The sequence below is a fragment of the Corvus kubaryi genome, unplaced genomic scaffold (genome assembly GCF_017639235.1).
Source record: "Corvus kubaryi isolate FWS band 111438036 unplaced genomic scaffold, C.kubaryi_AGA036_p1.0 37385, whole genome shotgun sequence".
Taxonomy (NCBI): domain Eukaryota; kingdom Metazoa; phylum Chordata; class Aves; order Passeriformes; family Corvidae; genus Corvus; species Corvus kubaryi.
In genome coordinates, this window is record NW_024581127.1 from 18,442,607 (window position 1) to 18,463,199 (window position 20,593).

General features: G+C 37.0%; 1 protein-coding gene across 1 annotated transcript in view; it reads right to left on the minus strand.

Moving 5' to 3' along the window:
* Nucleotides 1-1,956: 1,956 nt before the first annotated feature.
* ANGPT1 (angiopoietin 1) overlaps nucleotides 1,957-20,593 on the minus strand; it is a 158,395-nt gene continuing 139,758 nt past the window's right edge. The window contains exons 8-9 of the mRNA XM_042036371.1: nucleotides 14,281-14,411; nucleotides 1,957-5,743 (exon numbers count right to left, since the gene is read on the minus strand). Coding sequence (XP_041892305.1) covers nucleotides 5,583-5,743; nucleotides 14,281-14,411 — 292 coding nt within the window. The 3' untranslated portion in view covers nucleotides 1,957-5,582. The remainder of the gene's footprint in view (nucleotides 5,744-14,280; nucleotides 14,412-20,593) is intronic.

Sequence of the window (20,593 nt, forward strand, 5' to 3'; positions counted from 1 at the left end):
AGTGAAGCTATCAAAGAGATTAAATAAGCATCTCTGGTGAATGAAATATGAACTTCAAACTAGAAGTGTTTAAATTTAAAAAAATAAATAAATAAAAAATGGAAAGAAAAGAAAAATTTCCTTCAAAGGAAGAGGAATAAAACATATCCAGGAGTTCTGCTCCATTACGCAAAATAAAACAAGTCAGTGGTTTGACAATGCAGCTCAATGAGATCAGGTCTGAGATGTGTAGTTTCCTTTAGAGCAGACAGTGATTCTAAATATAAGTATTAGTGGGTTGCAAAAGGATGGAGATCAACATCTTTTAGTGGAAGAGTAAATATTATCCAAAGCTGATTTATCTACTGGTAGTTTGGTGTCTCATGCTAAAAGCACAAACTGTTTCTCAGGCAGCATGTTAAAAAAAATTCCCCTAAGAAGGAACTGCTTTTTAAGTATTGCTTTAGATTTTACCAGTGTACCTCCATTGCATTGTAAATAATAAATATAAGCAGAAAGTAAAAGGTTGATACTATTCCTTTTAGGCTTTGGAAAATTAATTTGATACTAATTATTCTCTAATAAATATATTAACAGATTCTTCTGCTGAATTCTTCATTTTTTTCTTATCCAGTGCTTTCATCTTTGCCATTTCTCCATATTCTATTTGTCAGACTGACTGCCTTCTTTTGCTGACTTTGCCTTCAACTTTCTAATCTGATTCCTTTACAGGCTTAGTTTTCTTATTCGATAATACACATTTTTCTCACTCATCTCTTTCTTACCCACTTTAGTGTATCAAGATACTCCATTTTACCTTGTTTCAGATTTTTTCCCCCTCCATTTTCTACTGTGGTGGAGAAACTGCCTATGAGTTACTCTTCTGGAGTCCCTTTCAGGGCTGATGTGGCAAAGCATCCACTTCCTGTTTAAGTTGAAAGAAGGACCTCTGTGTGCCTTATTTTTCCCTTCTCAACCTTGCGGAGCAAATGACAAGTGTCAAGAAACGTTCCTTTCCTGTGGTTTGGTGGGGGGTGACTTTGCTCTCCCCACAGGTGGTGGTGTGGTTGTGAACACAAGCATCTGCAGATCTTCTGTTAAATGTGGGGCTTGCCTCCTGTGAATAATTCCAGGCAGCAGAAGGCAAACACTGCCAGCAGTTTAAAAGGAGTCATAGGAGCACTGTTAAAGTGGGAGGAAGGTGAGAAGTGTAAGAAGAGAAAGAAAATTTATCGTAACACTTCAGGGCTTAAGATTCTTTGTACCAAAGCACAGGACTGGTGTTTAGGCCTTGATGTACTTTAATATATCACTTGGGGTCATATTTACAGTATATATATCCATTCTTCAGTGTTCTTTAATTGAACTCACTGGCTCAGAAAACTGGACTGGGCATTAGAAATTTTATCTAGTGGAAGAGTAAAGGCTCTAGTTTCACAAGACTTTGGATGAGCATAGGTTCTATTTCACCATCAGTACTTAAAATTCACACAGCAGAATGCAATATTTTCTAGAGGAACTTTTTAATTTTTACAGGACTTGCTACACAGCTAACTTGACATAACCATAAGCAGCATGTCTTCTCAAAGATCCATACTAAATTGGTCCCCATGCGAAAACTTCAGAAACATACATACAAACAAACCACTCAGAAATATATATATAGAGTAATAATATCCATAGATTTCTGCTCATATGAGCAAGAGCCAGGAAGAGGGAGTCGACACTCCTAGAAGACAAGGGAGGTCCCACAATGTGTGATAGTCATGGCATGGTAAATATGAAGCTGCTGTGTCTCACAGGTAATCCCTTTCTTTCAACTCTTTTCTATCTGTCTTTTCCCTCTCTTCATTACAGTCCCATATCCCTGTCTTCTCTCCTTCCTGCTCTTGCTGCTTGAAATCGGTTCTTTTAATTTTTCTTTCTTTTTTTTTTTTTCTTTTTTTTTTTTTTTTAACTGAGACTACAGTTCCTTTAGTTAAAATTTAGGAAAGATAATTTTGATTGGCTGTGTCAAATTTTCTCCAGGCATACGGATTTGTGTGTGTATGTGTGTCCGTGTGCACACCACAGCTGAGAGTCAGACAACAGCAGCAGCAGCTGTATTCAGGGGTTACTGCCTCTCTCCTCAAGCTGTCCAGCTCATGTAAAAGCTGGTAGGTAGGAATGCTTTTTGGCACAGCTGCAGCACGGTCTGGTTGTAAATTACGCTTGATCCTACCTAGAGAATTAAGCTCTTGTTGTGATTGCTATTTCAGTTTTGTTCTTCCCAGAGGAGAAGGGGAAACCGTGCCAATCCCAAATGAGATTATTTGAGGCATGGTCAGAGCTGTGGTTTGAGCTTCAACTCTGCTGAGAAGAAAGTTTTTATAGCTGGAAGGATTTTTTAAGGAACTTTGTCTTGGGACACGGTTGTACAGATGACTATAAATGTGGATGATTTATCTACTTAATAGGTCAGTACTGAATGCTAGGGCACTTAGGAAAGTGTGCATTTAAATAACATCTCCAGCCTTAAAAGATATTAAAAATTAAGGATCAATATGCTTTGGAAAACACATCTAATCATTTGTGAAAATTCTGTGTATTCTTTTTTTATAAATCAGGAAGAAATTATCTGTGAAGGGTAAATAGTAAAATTACTATTACCACTGACCAATGGCTATTTTTTTATTATCTGTCAAGGCAAGTAGCAATTTAATATTAATCAACTTCAAACACAAAATTTTTATGAATTGCAACTCTTCAATTTATGTGGTACATATTCATTCAACTTTAGGAGCAAAATGTGCTTTTATGTATATAGTTCCTTACAGCTTCAGTGTTGATTTGAAAAGCTGGGTTTCCCTGAAGGAACATAACAAACAAGTCAATTAAGAAAAAATTCCTGAGAAAATGAGGACAAATTGACTACAAAGAGATGTTAAAACTGATCACTGTGGTGTTAAAAGGCATACAAATGGAGCAGGAGGAATTTCTGACTAAGAGATCAGTGGAGATTTGTCACTGCCACACAACATGATTGAATGGATGATAGAAGAACACATCATAAGACAAGGAAAACATCACACTTCAATTTGTATCTTTGCCTGTTGAATTAAACAAATCTTTTATTTTAAAGATTGATAGGGAGTTGTATGATTTGAACTGAAGATAAGGAATATAGTCCCATGATTTTAATTAAGGAAATTCAATAAAAAATACTGAAGTATTGATATGAAAGGTTAGAAATAATAATTACCGGATAAACTTGGAGTTCCTCCCTTCCTACGCTTTGTCTAAACTTATGAATATTTCTTACAAGGAGAAATAGTGGGTTTTAAAATGTTATCAGCCTGTCACAGAAATTATACGTAGAGCAAAGCAAATCAGAGACTCCACAATTTTTTAAAATGTTTTATTATAAAGGATAGGAAACCAAATCCACATTTTTTTCAAACACAGATAAATAAACAGTAAATATCATGCTTTTAATTTTAAATGTATTTTGCCTTCTGCAATAGGATCTGCACACATGGCATTCTTAACTTGGAGACCTGCAAAACTCTATCTTTTGAAATCATGGTGGAAGACAGACTGCGTCTTTTGCACGTTAATGAAGACCATTAAAAAAAAAAACGCCTGGAAACTGGGACAGAACATGTCTGTGAAGAAAGTGCTGAGTAAAGAGTAGTTTGGTAACTTATGCAGCAGAAAACTTCAAATTAACCCTTAGTCAAGATTATTTCAAATATATATATAAATATATACAACTACACAAAAAAAAAAAGAAAAAAATCGTCCCAATTCAAATTAAACAAACATCAAATTGTAACAAAATCAGAGAACCCTTAGGGGCTGAAATACCCCTCAATGGTACTATAACCTTGTGATCTTTAGGAAGAGGTGCTTAAAAATATCCAAGCATTTTTTTCTCTATTCCATAGAAATAAACTGCTAAATGAAAAAAAAAAAAAGGTGAAAAATTAAGGGGAAAAAAAAGTAGTTACTCTATTATCATTACCCTTTAAAACAAATCATATCATTGCTGTGTCTCATCTCAGGAGCAGTTTAATAAAGGAACAAAGCAACAAAGAGATGAGCAAACATCTCACCACGTGTGGATTCTGTGTGCCATATTGGTCCCAATTTAATTGATGAGAATATTACTTTTGATTTCAGTGGGAGCAGGGTAAATTTTCCATTTCATTTCTAGCAGAAGCAGAACAATTGCAAACTACTTTCCCAAATGGACTTTATCCATATGACTTAATCACAAAGGGCTGGAAATGGTAAGAGTTGTCTCCATACCCTCAAAGGCCACCCATTACTTTATTGCTTGTTATTAGAAGACTTTTATCTTTTCCAATAGTCCCACACTTCTGCAGCATTTTAATGGAACAAAATTAGTTAGTAACCTGTAAGCAGTCATCTAAAGTTCTTTAATATTTATATCCTTTTGAGGCTTTTCACCCTTTGCATGGGGTCGGGGTTGCCAGTACAAAATAAATGACTGTTGCAGGAAATATAAACATGATATTTACAAGTTCACAATTCTTTATTTTTTATACAGTTCTGATGAGTATTTTTTATAGTTGTAGCCTAAGCACTGTGTAGAACTGGCATGCTTCTGATATTCACAAAAATGTAATAAAAAAGTAAAATAATTAAGGATAAATTGCGCACATGCAAGGATACTGTAAAATGAATCCATTGCCTTAAGCTATGCATTTATGTAATTTTTTATACCCTAACAGTTTGCCTTCCTGTGTTTTTTTGATGAAAAATTCCATGCAAAATCCTGTATTTTCTCTAGGATAATATTTCACATTCTTTAAACCTTCTATTAATTATTCTACATGACATTCAGACTGCCTTTAATGAAAGAAAGGAAAAACCCAAAAACACAGCTACTTTTGTTATCACACTATAAATCCTAGCTCAGGGATTATCCCAATTATCTGATTTACCTCTACAGAGCAACTGAGGAATTTATGCTTATTATCCTTATCATTGTTCATATGTATAACTCAGTTTATTTATTAGAAACCTGTCCTTAAAGTATTTAATGAAAAATAATATTCGCACAAATTATTTGACTCTGGGACTAACACAAATCCATCCACAATTCAAATTCAATTAATTTAAGAAAAACAATATTTGTAGTGGTCACCTTGGATGCTTTAAGATGAGTTTTAATAAAGGTGTCTCTGTAATTTTTTTTCATGGGTGTAATGTTGGCATTTCATTGCTGAATAACATTCTACTCAATAGACTATGGTTGATATGTTTCAGTTCAATTGCGATCCTGTTGCTGAACTTGAAAAAAAACCAAAAAAAACACATCCACTGACAAGCACCAAGTTTGGGCAGAATAGCCAAATCCAGTACTTTGAAAGATCATTTCAGCCACCTTCTTCGAAACCAAGCTCTCCCCAGTCATCAAGAGATGGGGTGACTGTTGGGAAGTGTTTGCAGGTTACGGAGTGATAGCGAAGCGACTTTACATCATCCCTACGTGTTGCTTTCAAGAAGCCCTTCACCTTTTACCTTCAGACTGTGATAGTGTTGCTGCTGAGGGCAGTGCTGGCCTGGCTTGTCCTGGGATCCACTGCAGAATTCCTTTAAAAGTCCAAAGGCCGAATCATCATGGTAGTGGAGCGCAAGGAGTAGCTGGGGCCTTTGAAGTAATGCCATTTGATGCCATTGAGCTTTCCGTGGTTTTGTCCAGCTGTGTAGAACATCCCGTTGAGATTGGATGGGCCACAGGCGTCAAACCACCACCCTGAAACCATTAAGACAAAGACTTAAACTGCAAGTGCACTATGTATTTTATATTGTTTTATAGGTTTAGCTGATTAGCAAATTCTGGTAAATAGCTCATAAATAGTGCTGGTATGGTATTTTCATATTTTCCTTTTTTGCTGTTTTGTGGTGTTCTATAGTCAGCAGTGCTGGAGAACACGTGTATTTACAGAATTGCAAAAGTAATTAAGTCCCTATCCATTCTACTTTTATATGCAGTATGTGAAGTAAAAGCAAGGACATGAAAAATAAACTGCTTTGTATTTTTAGACAGCATTTCTTTTTTCATTTAAATCTTAGAAAAGGACTATAATTCAAAAGTAATTTCACTTGTTAAGTTACTTTGAGAATAAGCATGATTTGATTTTATTTACCATTACAGTTGCTTTAACTGTCATTGCTCAACTGCTCAGTTGCTTTTGCTGCCATATTATATGGTTTTAGCAACAGGAATATGAGAATTATGGTGCTGCATCGCCCTATTTTAAGTTGTTGCTTTAAGATGAAATTAAGCAGTGAACTCTCTTGTTTATCTCTCCAAGATCTTTTCTTGTTAAGGTGAGTTTTAGATTGCCATGAGAGCTAGAGTTTTAAGAATTCCAAATAACACGAAACTTGGCAACACCAAGACTACAGAACACAAACTGACAAAGACAAGCTAGGTGGCATGCTGACTCTACTGAAAGTAGTGGGAGTTTTGCTGGATACCTTGATGGGAATAGAATTTTCTTTCCAACACCTAGCAGAGTATCTATCTATAGTAACAGAAAGATGCTTAGCTCAGACTGAGAAAGGCAGAATAAATTCCCAGACTGCAAAAAGCAAATATCCAGAATGTCAAAAATGTATTAATTTCTGTGGCTAGGACTTCTATTTGTCAGAAAGATTTCTGTTGGGGCTTTTTATCATAGCAAGATCTATAATTTTGTAAATCTTTAGCATAGGTTTTATGCATCTTTCCATGGAATATGTTTGTACTGAAAATTTGAGTCATGAGGCAAATAAGATCACTAAGAATAGGTGGTGACTTTTGCTTTTGGAAGTTAAATGCTACTTCATTTTTTAAAAAAAAGTTTTTTCAGCCTGTACATCACAGCATTGCAATCTTCCCAGGACCTGTTTTAAAGCATTTTCTACTAGTACTCGTAGTGGCAAACTGATCATCCAGTGAGTGCCTACTGAATTCTGCAGGTGTCAGTGTGAACTAGAATGCAGAATTTTAAATTTTCAGTGTGTTTTCCACTCTGACTTCTGGAAAACAAATTAAACTGTGACAAACTCCTTTTAGACAGTGTTCACTCTCCAAGGGAATCCTTCAATTCCATCACATTTAGTGGTCATCCTTTTATCTACCTATAATGAATGCATTATATGAAAGTATTTTAATCCACGGTTTACTACTACCACCAATATGGTATTGATTGTGTTTAGCCCTCAGGACCAGTGCTTACTCTGTTCTTTGTATTCAGATCCACATAATTTATGCCTCTACTCTTGTAATTCATAAGATTTTGGAAAGTACTTAGTGTTTTGGTATTTTTTAAGAAGTAACACTTCATAATGAAATCTTGAGGGATGAATTTATGCCAGATAAATTCTGACAATCTTCTATTTTGGTACAGCTGACCTCCCTTTGATTTCAACATTATACTTAAGGGGGCAATAACCAAAGAAAGGGAAAGCTGTACAGCTGATGTTTAACTGTAACCAGAGTATAATCTTGTAGAAACTTAAGACGAAGTTAAACAGAGAAATCCTAATCCTCATTTTTCAAAGCTGGAACCCAGACACAGCTGGGTTCTGTTTATGGTGTTGGGAGGAAGGCATGGCAAGCTGACCTAGTTACCATTTCATGTTAAAGGAACAGGAATAGATGCATAAATGGTCTTTTTTGGGATGAAGGTTTTCAGTGATGCCATAAAAAAATCAATGTAAAAAATGGAATAAGCCAAACAGTTGTGAGGATTTGCTCCAGTTCTCATCACAGATTTCTTCTAAATAAACACTTCTTTCATAATGTGTTTTAATGAGCTTAACTTTTTTCCTACTGTACTGTTCTTGTTAGTGAGAATAATTGAATGTTTAAAGATGTTTCCTAATATTGCATTAAAACTTTGGGTTTACTTTCTCACTGTGTTTTGGTTTGTTTTTTAAGTGAGGTGGGTTGGGTTTTTTTGTTTTGTTTCATGGTGGGTTTTTTTTTCTCCATATGGTTATTTCTCTCCATGCTCCTCTGCAGTCCTCTGAAAGGTCTTCACTCCCCATAGGGCCTCAGATTATTGCAAGACTTCCTACTGCATGTCTCAACACCAAAACTCACATCTTTGAATGGATGCAGAGGAAATGGTTTTTTTCAGACGCTTTGTATATTGAGGGAAAGAGGAATGCAAGCAGTGACTTTCTTGGTAGCTATGAGGAAGTGGGGGAACATAAACCAGAGGTTTCTGAAAGATGTACCTGCAGCACTGCCATGGTAGAAAACACCAAATAAAGCAGCACCAGAGCTGTGAGACATTCTGACCCAAGGAAAGACACCCAGTAGCCAGATGTTGGCTTATTACCTGGGGTTCACAGGATTTTCTTCTCATGAAGAATCTTATTTATTTTTCTCTACAAGGTAATGGCTTTCTCAAATAAGTATAAAGTCATATTTGAACAGCAGTAAGATTTTAACTTTGGAGATAAATTTTGCAATAATTTCCATGGGATACTTGAATCAGGCATGAGAATGATGAAGAGTGGGCGTTGTAAGAAATAATAATAGCAGTAAGATTTTAAAGTGAAGTGGTAAAAAAGAAGGCTTTCATGAGAAGGTTAAGAAGGTTTTTTATTCAGAAAGAGAGGTAGTTTCTTCAAGCTGTTGTGATCACAATTTCATTAATTGTTTATTTGAACAGAGGGCCAATTCAAATTTTTTTTTTGTTAGCCCACCTCTAATACTTTGTATATTACAAGCAGTACTACCATCTCTGTTTGAAATAAAAATCCCTAGGTCATAATATATTTTCCAGACAAATATAATTTAAATAATGCATAGATAGTTGTTTGAAAGTTCAGCTATACAAATAAAATTAATCCTCACTGTAGATGGCTGTTCTCCTAGAACAGTTAAAGTAGGTTCACATTTTGGGGATGATTGTGCTTTGGTCTTTAATTAATGTTGCTATTACCAATGGGAATTTGTTAAATTTCATGTCAGCTCTTTTCATTAAATAAATATATTTTGAATGTTTAAGCCACCTATCCCAGAGAGCTATCTCCAGACCATAATATATCTATACTGTACTATATCTTTGTCTGAACATGAATGTTTATTGAAATAATTTCCATCAATTCTTGCAAAAAAATACCTAATAAAGGAGCATTGCTCAAATAAGTAACAATAATAAAAGAAAAAAACCCAGAAGTATCTTTTATAATGGTTTTCTGAAGTGACAAGCACAATTTTTGCATGATAGAATCATCTTTGTCAAAGCAACATTAAAAAAAGGCTTTTGTATGCCAAAGCTAACAGATTTGCTTTTTTGGCTTGTTGCACAAATTGCAATTAAGCATGTTTGCATATAAAATTCTTTTTTAATAACCCAATGTAAATCAATCCATGAGTACACTGTAAGGTGGGTGTGCATTGGGAACTGTAAGGATTGGTCAGGTTTGATGGGAGGTTCTTAGTCGGCTTTTCCATTCTAAAAGAATAGGTGTCTAAACACTGCATGTTTGATGGCAGACCCTTTCCTCACACATCTCTATTCTCCCTGCTGAGGACACTGAATTTCTCTGGATGAAGTTTTGGATGACACCTCACCTCAATCTATCAGTGGAGCCATAGGACAGAGTCCAAAAGAGTGAATTTAGCAGGAAAGACTTAGGATTGTTTAGTCAGAATTTGAAAGACAAATTGCCAACAATTTCAAATTAACCAAAAACCTTTCAAAGGAATTGAAAGGAGTGGTCTCTATTCTTTCCAATGGTGGAGGATATGACAAGATGGAACACATCTATATTATCACAGAATTAGTCAACGTGCAAAGCTTTCTTATACTAAGTGTAGACAAACTCAGTAACAGACTTTAACATGGGAATGAACATCAACAGAAATCTTGAAGGTGAATAGAAAGACAGAAACAAATAGATAGAGAAGAATCTGTCTTGGAAAGGGACTAAATGACCTTTGGAGGTAATTTCTATGTTCTTTTATTCCTTAAGAGTATTGGATTGACCAGACTACCATTTGACAATCTGAAGATTAAATTAGAATTTAGATGTCAGGATATAAGATGAAAAGGCATTAGCTTTTCATATCAACTGGATAATGCAGTCCCTTTCATAGGGACCTTTTTATGAGGTAAAAATAATATGAAACTTGCAGACTGGTGACTATGTTCTAATATATCAAAAGTTAGTCGCTTCCTGAAGGTCTCCTAACACTGTATTACAGTTGCCCCTATTTAACCCTGATATGCATACTAATGTAGTAATGCTTTTGTTAAAAGTGCTGCATAGTCCTTTGTCTAATTAAATATTTCTAATATTTCTAGCAAAAAAACCAAATAATATTCTTACTACTTCTTATTTGCATGGTGATCATATTTTTTCATAAAAATATTTGGCAATATAAATGATACTTCATTAATGGTGTTTTCTGAGCAATTTCTTTATGAAAGCAGGAATATGCATAAAACTTAAAAACTGGTGCTTTTTTATGTAATCAGGTGTATATCCAAGGGTTCAGGCTGGGTACTTTTAAGCATGGTGTCATTGCTTCTTTCAAATATTTTGTTTCAATGATAAGAAAAACTACAGCTTTTCTGATTGGATTGTATGGGCAGATTTCTATATTCAGCCAAGAACTTCTCTCCAAGTCATGACACGAATCCTCCATACCCTTCCTGCCAGAGATTCATAAAATTCACCACTTGGAGGAAAAAGCAGTGAAACAACAGGCAATGAATACAACACTGTTTGGGAGTCATTGAGCAGTCTCTGGCTTAACAGATGAAAAATCCATTGAGGTTTAATAAATATGTGTTTAATAAATACATACTTCTCTGACTCAGGAAGCCCCTGAGATTCAAAAGATACTGAGAAAATATTCAAGGACTGACTGCTGTCAGAGACAGGAGACTCCAGCTGCATGGACCTCTGCTTCCAGTAAAATAAACCAAACAAACAGTTTATTTCAGTCATTTATGCTGCTTCAAACCTGGCAAGCAATCTAGAAAGTCTCCCCATCTCTTTGTCAAATTATTTTAGGGATCAGAAGTTTAGCAATATTCTCACTTCTCACCTGAAGCAAGGTAAATGCCTTTGTGAACACCTCAGACTGCAGCCAATGCCAAAGAAAATCACCTTAGAACTCTTACTTGGTTAGCCAAGACACCATAAGTCACTTTCCAGTAACTGAAAAAAATTGCACAAACAATTTGGGGCTCAGCTGACAGGTGGTATCTGGCAGAACGGATGGGAATTTGGCCCAGGAATCTGATCCAGAGATATTAAATGCTAAGGGCTGTATTGGAAATCCAAGCACTTTGAACTTCTACTCATAGGCTCATTCTGGTGACAGTTTGTTGCATTTTTAGTGCTGTTTCTTGCAAAAAAAGCTGTGTGTAACTAATTGGGGCACTCTTCAGACTAAGGCTTTAAATAATATGGGGATGTATATACAACCCTTTTTTTTTCAGTTTACTGGCCTGAGATATTGAAACAATGAAGAAATTATTCGAATGAATATGATTTGTCTCCCCTTAAAGTAAAACAAGCATGCTTGGATTAAATTTTCCAAGGCACAAAAAAGCAGCTAAAACATTTAAATACAACAGTTTAGAGGGGTTAAGAATCATGCATGTGATTTTGAAGACATTCCTTAAAAGCCAAGTAAAGATAGAGCCAAGTAGCATAGCATGGCTCTTGAAAGGACAAGACACACACACACACAAAATACACTCTTAGTGCTTCTGTATTATTCTCCCAGTATTTAATTTCTCATTCCAGGGAAGAGGGATGAGATAAAGGAGGAGAGAGAATAATAGTTATGATATAGACCAAATAAAACTGACAACTAGCAAGATCACTGAGAGAAATGTGTGTTTTCCTTACATTTTTATTTTCAGCCTTGATTATAACCATATCACAGTCTTGAGCTTTGACTTATCTCAGCCTTTATTCCTGACATAAATATATTCAGTTCACCTCATAGAGATAACACTCACCCAAACTGTCAAGATAGCTAGAAACTTGCCTGAAGATTTCATACCATTCATCATTAAAGAGCTCTCTGTGATGTTGCCAAAACTAACGGAGTCTGATATCTTTTTTGGGGGAAAAAAAAAAAAGAGGTTTTCCAAAACCTGTTATCATTGCTACTTTTCTAAATTAGTCTTTGTCTGTTACAAAACTGAAATATACTCACTAAAAAGCGGTTTTGGTATTTAATTCAATTTCTGATCTTTCTCAAGGAATGAGAAAGCTGTTTCAAGGAGCAAAGCATAGCAGACTGTTTGAGAAGAACTCTAGCATGATTAAGGTCTTTCTTGAGGAACTACAAATTACAGTGCTGTACAGCCTGTCTCCAAAGGAACAGTACTCGGAGTCTATTCCAAAAGAGTAGACTCATCTATCTCCAAAGGATAATTGCATCTCCTTTTACTGTGCAGATTTGCTATACCTGTGGTTTCCTCAGCCTTTGGTAATTCTCCCCCTTCGTCCCTATTCATTTCATTTGGTACCAGTATATTCCTATATGTGGCTTGGTTGTTGATTTACAGGACTGCTGCAGCAATATATGTGAACCTTGTGGAATGGTTGTTCAACAGCAGACTGACCTTGGTGGGGTATTGACCTGTCATAGAAGTCAGAGCAGGAAAATAAACAAACCCTCAGCTCCCAGAACGAGCTGTCTGGGAGTAGAAGTGTTTCCAGGCAGCTCAGACACATGAATGAGTCTGCGCTTCAGCACAGACACAACTCACACTCAGGAGCTTCTAACCAGACTCTGGCCTGCCCTGGAAGCAACACGCTTTAATTCAGCATGTTCTCGAAAGGAAAAGGTCAACAGTTTTAATTAAAATAAAATATTGACTCCTTATCCACTATCTGTCTCCAGATCTATATGGTTAGCTTCTATTTTTTATAGAAATGAAAAGGTAGTGTCTGATCACCTGTCCATGAAAAGGTAATGTCTGATCACCTGTCCACTGGAAGAAGTTTCTCATGATAACTTCTAATACAATATCACTAGAGGAAGTTAGGGGAGCTTGAAAAATTGGCTCCTTAAAGACTTTCCCAACTGGGTCATTTCCCAGCAAAAGAGAATGAGGAGTTGGGTTGGGCACCTGATATAACTCTCAGTGATGGGAACCCATCTTCTGTTAGTAGATGATTGCTTTAGAGGCTCCTATGTGCCTGAATGTGGCCTGAGCTGGATTCAGTCAGAGTGCCAGTAACCACAAATAATACAGGTTTAACAGTCTGATCCAAAATACTGAAAAATTTACATGCAATAGGATTTTTTTCCAGGAAAGTTAGAAATCACTGAGAGAGAGTCTTCAAATAAGATCAGATGTGAAGATAAGAAAGGGCCTCTCTTGGTCATTCAGTCAATGAATCAAAGAATCCCAGTTTAAGCTTTCTGCTATAATGTGGTATTCTAGAGATAAAAATGATCTTGCCCATATAGGGATTAGGAGTAAGTATCATTTTCCAGAGAAAGTTCTCATTCTTAGGAGGATTAGGAGTCTGAATGGAGAGATAATCTCAGATATTCATTCTCTGCACTGGAGGGAAAACATACCTGTCATATACCCTATACTTGCTGGCAGTCAGATTGACTTGGGACTTTAAACTGTTCCAGTGTAACTTGTTTGTGCTCTTCCCCACCCCAGTTTTCTTTCCTTCTGCACTCTGACTCAGCTTGCAAAGGATATCAGCTTAAACCTTCCAGATTTAAACAGGTGGTTGCAGGTCTAGTCTTTCACAGGTGAGTGAATTAGTCATTTAGTGTCTTTATGCATTATGCTCACCTAACAGAGAAAGTTTAACCATTAAAATTATTTTAATAACAGAATCACATCCCTAAGTGAAGTAGATAATCTATTACAAGTCTAGACTCTGATAGTTTCTAAATTTTATCATCTAATATCTAATACCTGGCCATTTCTCTCTTCTTTTTCTCCAACTTCTCACAAACTTCTTTCCACCTTTTTAATCTTTTAACTTATTCTTTCTTATTTTTCCTTTCTTGCCTAAACAATGACACTAACTTATGCTTTCCTCTTTGACATTGTTGCAACAGCTTCAGTGCAGAAGTATACTGACTGCATCTCTGAATAACCCTTTCTCTGCTGATAGGAATCTAGAGGCATTGGTATTACCACAATATATGTATAGAAAAAAGTAGGAGTAATAATAATAAAAGAAGTTTTCACTCAGGACTTATACATCCATGATACAACTGTATCCATGGTTGCTTTGGGAAAACACAGTAGATTCCTATTAAAGTTCAGAGTTTGTACTCACCTCCAGTCAACATGAGAGCACATTTACACATGCAGTTGTCGTTGTCAGCATCTTTTGTACTGAATTCAGCACCATGCAAGATCAGGCTACTCTGTTTTCCAGCAGTTCCACTGTGACCTTTTAAATAAAGCCTGAAACAACAAGAGAAAACAATCAGTGTCACCAAAATAGAAAAGAAAGATAAGAGATTCAGATCTTTTTCCACATCAGGTTGGCATTCTACGAAGTGCACTCAGAAAATTTGTGAATCTCTTGTGTTTTGGCTCAATCTCTGTTGTTTCAGGTGTAAAATGGGGACATTTAGTGTTTTTCAGTGTATCTGTAGTAGCACATTGTCCTTGCTCCAGAGCAGAACTGAGCTCAAGGAATCTGAACTGGAAATACAACAAAGTAGAGGGAGTGAGAAATGGAGGAGTGAGAAGATATCTGGAGTACATTGACAGAATAATTGAGTACTTGAGTAGCCAGTTTCATTACTGTGGCACAGAAGCAGCAATCCCAGTTAAGAGGAGTTATGTTATTAATCCCTGGGCTTGAAAGAAGATTTTAGCAGTCTTAGAATTTTTAATTGCACCATTTACAGCACAAGCCAGCAACCCAGTTCTGCCAAGGCTGTCTCTGAGTGACAAATGGAGAATAACTCAGAGTTCAAGCCACAAAAGTCTTCATAATTTGCAATGCTAAAAATTCCTTTTCTTAAGGAGTCTTTCAGCTAGTTGAAACCACAACCATAGGCTGGGAGCTAGAGCTCAGCTGCTAGCAGCCAAACGTGCCAGCTGCAGGAATGTTGAACAGAGTACCTCTGTGTCCCACCAAAGAAACACTGGGGGCAGGGGAGGGGAGGGGAGGGGAGGACAGGACAGGACAGGAGCTACTTCCTGTATATAACCATCTATATCAGACGTGATCAATTCCTTCCTGGTTTTTTTTTTCATAAAACATTGCTGGAAGGTGTACCCTTTGTCATAATAGCTTCATATGCAAGAAGGAAGATATAGGATCCCAGTGTCCACTGGAGAAATAAGAAGCCACAATCCTTACATCTCAGGAGCAAGCCCCAGCCACTGGGGCAAGCAAGAGGGGAAGACACATCCCTCCCCTGTCTCCCTGAATCTCTACAGGCTAGGAATAAATCAGCCAAAGGCCTCAACAAGAATATGATTTGATAAATAGTGGGATAGACTTCTCCACTGAAGAGAAGGTGAGAAATATCTGTTCTGTTTCTCCTAGGGTTATTGAGGAAGGGCAAATTTATTTTTTAAATATCAAATATAAAATGCATAAGGAATCATGAGAGCAGAAGCAGGACATATTCAGGAGAGATGTCTACTTCTCTCTGTGATTTACAGCTGGGAGTGCTATCCTAGAAAATGCTTTCCCAACTTCTCCCACAGAGTGAACAAGGAGAAGCAGATGGGAGTCACTGACTCACTATTTCTCTGTTGTTGTATTTTTATCTAGTTACTTTGCATGACTAAAAGAGTAAACGCCTTCACCAGAGTGTCATTCATCCATTTGTTTAGATGGAAGACAAATACTTTGCTGCAGTGTTCACAGCATTAACAGCAGGAGTAGAGAACATCCCTAACTCATCAGTAGTAGCAGTAGTTAAGCCATTGGCATTTTTCTGAGATGAGGATAGTTCTGTCGCCCAGACTGAGATTTAAATAAAACCCAGTTCTCCCACAGAACTTTGGAGTTGAATCCTGCTTATGAGGGCAAAGGCACCATATGGCAGCTTTCCTTAATCAAGTGCATGGCTGCTGGTTTTCATTGGTTTAGTTTTGGGGTTTTTTTGCCTTGCGTGTATCTATGGGTGGATATTAGGTCCAAACAAAGCCAATTGGATTAAACTTGTCACAGACACTCATTATAGAAAAGCCTTCTCAGAATACCCAGTGAGGTTACTGAGCCCTCTCAAAATGTGAAGGCATAGAACCAGCACTTAGCAATATACAGAGTTTCATACTTGTAGACCGACTTAAACTTCACTTAATTTTCAGTGAATTTCTTCCTATGTGTCCTTTGTCCATCTCTAAAAATGGAGACAGTAGATGCTAAGCATGAATACTTTAAAATAAAAAAAATACTTTAAAAAGATTTGCCAGAGTTATCTTTTTAAAGTAGTTACACTGCCTACCTTAATTTGATTTTAATTTTGAATCTTACCTGACTGAGGCTCATAATTAAATACCTTTGGACTGAATCCTTGGAGCAAATTTTGTATATGTAGATAGATAACTACACACACATAAACATACAAAATTTTTTGGATTAAATACAAATATCATGCATGGTCAAATACCTTTCAATAGCACAAAAAAAGATAAGGTCAAGTGGAAACCCAATAAAAGACTGTGAAAATCCTTTGTAATTTAACAAGGAATAACCAAGGAACAGGAATCCAGGAAGGTCATTGCACAATGCCATTGCCCAATCATGGTGAAAATTAGCCTGTAATGACCATGTTAGTCTACCAAAGGATGTTTGTTTTAGACAAGATTAATCTAAGATCTGTCTTTGCACATGTCCATTTCTTAGTTTCATACAAACGAAAAGCTGGAATTGATCCCATCTTAATTCATTGGACTTTTGCCTTGTTTTGCAGGCTGTGTCTAATATTTGCAGAACAAAATAAACTTCCCTGAAGCTGTGTTGATAGAAGAATTATTTTGTCACATGATATCTAGGATGTGAGTTTAAATGGCTGTACATCCTCATTATACCTGCCATACCAAAGCTCACAGAAGTCTCATAAAGTCAGAATAAAAAGAAAATGCTGTTTACTTAAATAAGAAAGACAAGGTTAGCCAGACCTTTTCATTAGCAATCAACACTATAAAACCCACTTAGTCCAATTAAAAAAAAAAAGTACAATCTAAGAAAACATAAAACATAAAGAAATAAATATTACTTGGTATTCAATGTTTTCCCCAAAGGGTGAGGGCATTAGGATTATTTACAAGCTCTTTACTGTCCCTCATATTTTACAAACATTCCACTCATCACAGATTTAGATCTTGCCAGTTATGTTTGACTTTCCCTCAATACAATTTGTCTAGTAGGTCTCCAGTGACTTTAAAAGGATAAAGCTTAACTTGGCTCTGAACTCTAGTGCTCTTATCGCACCACAGCCATGGGCAGATGAACCACAGGGCGAAACAGTAATTCTATTTCTTTGGGCTTTTCTCCCTGAATTGGCATTGCCTGACAGTTAAGAAAAAATGACACTGCAAAGTTGGCACTACTTTACACCAAAATCAGATCTCAACCAAAACCCAGAACTGGTCCTGAAGCAAACAGTTCTTCTCATTCTGAGCTACAGTTCAAGCCATACAGATCCAAACTAATCTAGCTGGAGATTGCACAGCACAGCAGTAGGCTAACTGATGAGCTTGTTAGCTTCCAGGAGCAGGAGACATCTTACTACATGGACTTTAGTTATTTAGTATTCTCAGATTCAGTTTGGTAGGATTGAACCTACATGAGTACTGGCGTAATATCCTTAATAATTAAATAGAGAGAACCAGGAGTCTTGAAGTAGGATTTAAAAGATTCAGCATGGTGAATGGAGAGGAACACATGAAAACTTGCCTTTGGGAAATATTTTAAAGGGATGCCTCCAAATTCCCACCTGTGTTTTGTCTCTGCATCCTAAAATTTCCTTTCTCCAGCCTGCTCATTCCACATAGCAGGAGGGAATCCGAGATTCTGATCTCTTCTCAAAGGAGAGGTTGTTAATATGATGGAAATGGTCATGGAATAAAAATGGTTGCATGGGGATCAGAATCCTGCACCCAGAACTTCCTTTTCTGAGCTCTCTCTTCACTGCGTTTTAATTTTTTCCTAACTTTAACAGGAATAGAGGGCACCTACATCTCAGTCCTTCTAATCATCATGTCACCACCTATACAGGTATGTCCTGCATGTTAGGCATGTGAAATGCATCTTTGTTTTTAAAACTTACGTGACTGACTGTTGCAGTGACCCAGCCCACTGCGGGGCTGGGGCAGCGTGATGCCAATCAATCCCAGCCCATCCCCTGGATCGAGTTTCCCGAAGAGGCAGACTCAGAGGGTGGGTCGAGGGGCGGCTCAGAAGCCTAAGCCGCACCCTCTGGGCGGTGCCCTGGCCCAAGCCACCTCCCCCGGTTCAGGAAAATTCTCGGTTACTCGGTCGTTCATTGGTTCTGCTATAGCTCCCGCCTCTCGGTTTCCCCACAGTGGTTCTTGCTGAATTGTATCCTCCCCCTGGCTTGTAACTCATTGGTTGTTTTCCCCTTTCACCAGGGTTTTCAAATTCCCTATAAAACTGAGCACGAGCCTCGGGGCAGGGTCCCATCGCATTCCATCCCTTCCGAGCTTGTTCGGGTTGCGAAACTTCTGACAATAAACCTGTTAGGAGCCACACCAGAACAGCTTCTCTCTTCCTTTGTCTCCGAGCTAACGTGAGCCGATGCCATCTGTTCCTGCCGTGTTTCCTCTGCCGAGAAGCCAGCTAGCAAGCTCAGCCAGCAGCTCTTTTCCTGATGCCGAAGTCGCTTCAGCGACACACAGAAGAACGCAGCTGGACTCTCTCTGACCTGGGGCACGCCAGAGCTCGTGCCTCGAGCACAAATACTGTGTTAACTGACATTACTTTGCCCTCTAATTTAGAAATATTTGAGGTTGAGGAAGGATTTAACTTGCATCTCCCATCTTGTTCACAGCTGCATCTAAATTTTAGATAGCTTCAGTTTCTGAAATGAAAGCCACTTGTAAAGATGCTGAAGTTGGTCAAGTTCCTTGAAATGCTATGTTAGTCAAATAATTCCATTCATAATGGAATTTAGGTGATTTTGGTTCCCTTTGTGAACCAAAGCCCACTGGACTGCAACCACCTAGGAGGACCCAGTATGAGATTATACTTACAATACTCTTAATTCTAGACATTAATTGTAATAATATTAAGTAAGAAATAAAAGAAAACAAAACAACCTAAACCACTCTCAAAAACAGAGAGCAGCTTCATTTTAAGTTCAGGTTCGGTTTTCTTTTTCCCTCAAAAACTCTTTAATTAATTATTTGGGATTCAAAAACCGTTTTTTAAATCATTTAATAAGACATCATGTCTACATTAAATATCGTTCGTTTCTTAGAAATCTTGCCAAAGTACCTTTACCCAAACATATTGCAAAATCTTATCAAGTCTCCCAATGGTAGCAGTTGTCCATGAATAGCAAAAGCACCTCTATAATAAAGACATCTTACAAATATTCAATGATAACGTGTTGTGAACAGGAGAGAAAAAAAACCTAAATAATCACTCTAAAGAAATACTACTGTTACTGAGGTTGAAACTAAAATGTCTGCCAAAAGCCTGCTAAATATGAAACTAAATATAATGGAGTAACTATGTGGGAATCCTAACCCTGGTATTTTACCTATATACCCTAACTTTTTCATCATTTAGTGTTCCCACTAAAGGATAAGGGGAAGTATCCCTTGTGTGTGCTAAGTTTTAAAATCAGTGTAAAGATCATCTCCTTGTTGGAGATAGAGCACGAGCCATCTGTGGTGACCAGGGGATCCCTGTGAGTTTGAACTCTGCTGGGCTGTAGAGTAGAAGGCATCTTAGTTAGTGCCCTTGTCCAGATTTCAGATAGTTTGCCTGGGCGCCTATTAGGATCCTTTTTTCTTTGTTAGGAAATAAAACTTCTTCTTAAACATAACCTTTTTTTTCTTTGAAAGGGGGAGGAGGAAATAGTTAGACTTCATTAGGGCAGTGCATACTTTTCTTATGAAAACACACTAAATTAAATCAAATCAAATCAAACCACGATTTTTTTTTTTAGCATGAATCAAGATTAACTTACTAGCAAGAATGTAACACCAGAGGAGGTAAATAATCATTAGAAGTATACTAAAAGCTACCTTAAAAGAAAGGAAATCACTTTGGAGAAATTGAAGAAATGAGATAGGGTGGAAGACAACAAATATTTAGTCACCACTAACAGAATTTTGAACTCTTGCTAACTCCTTTAATCAAGTTGCAAGAACAATTCATCACCTTGATCACTGCCTGTCCTTGAATGAAAAATTGATGTAAAAGTACCAAAGAGAAGCAGAAAGGGAATGTCACAGTTGATGTCTGATTGGAGAAAACCAGAAATATCAAGCGTAAAACCAAACAATACTAAATTTTCCCCGCTCCTATCTTTAGTACAAGGTTGAGAAACAGTGTACATAGTAAATTCACGGACTTTTTATTTAACTTTATTATATTCCTAATAGAGTTTGTAACCGCAAACAGTAGGTATGATGGCTCTGCAAAA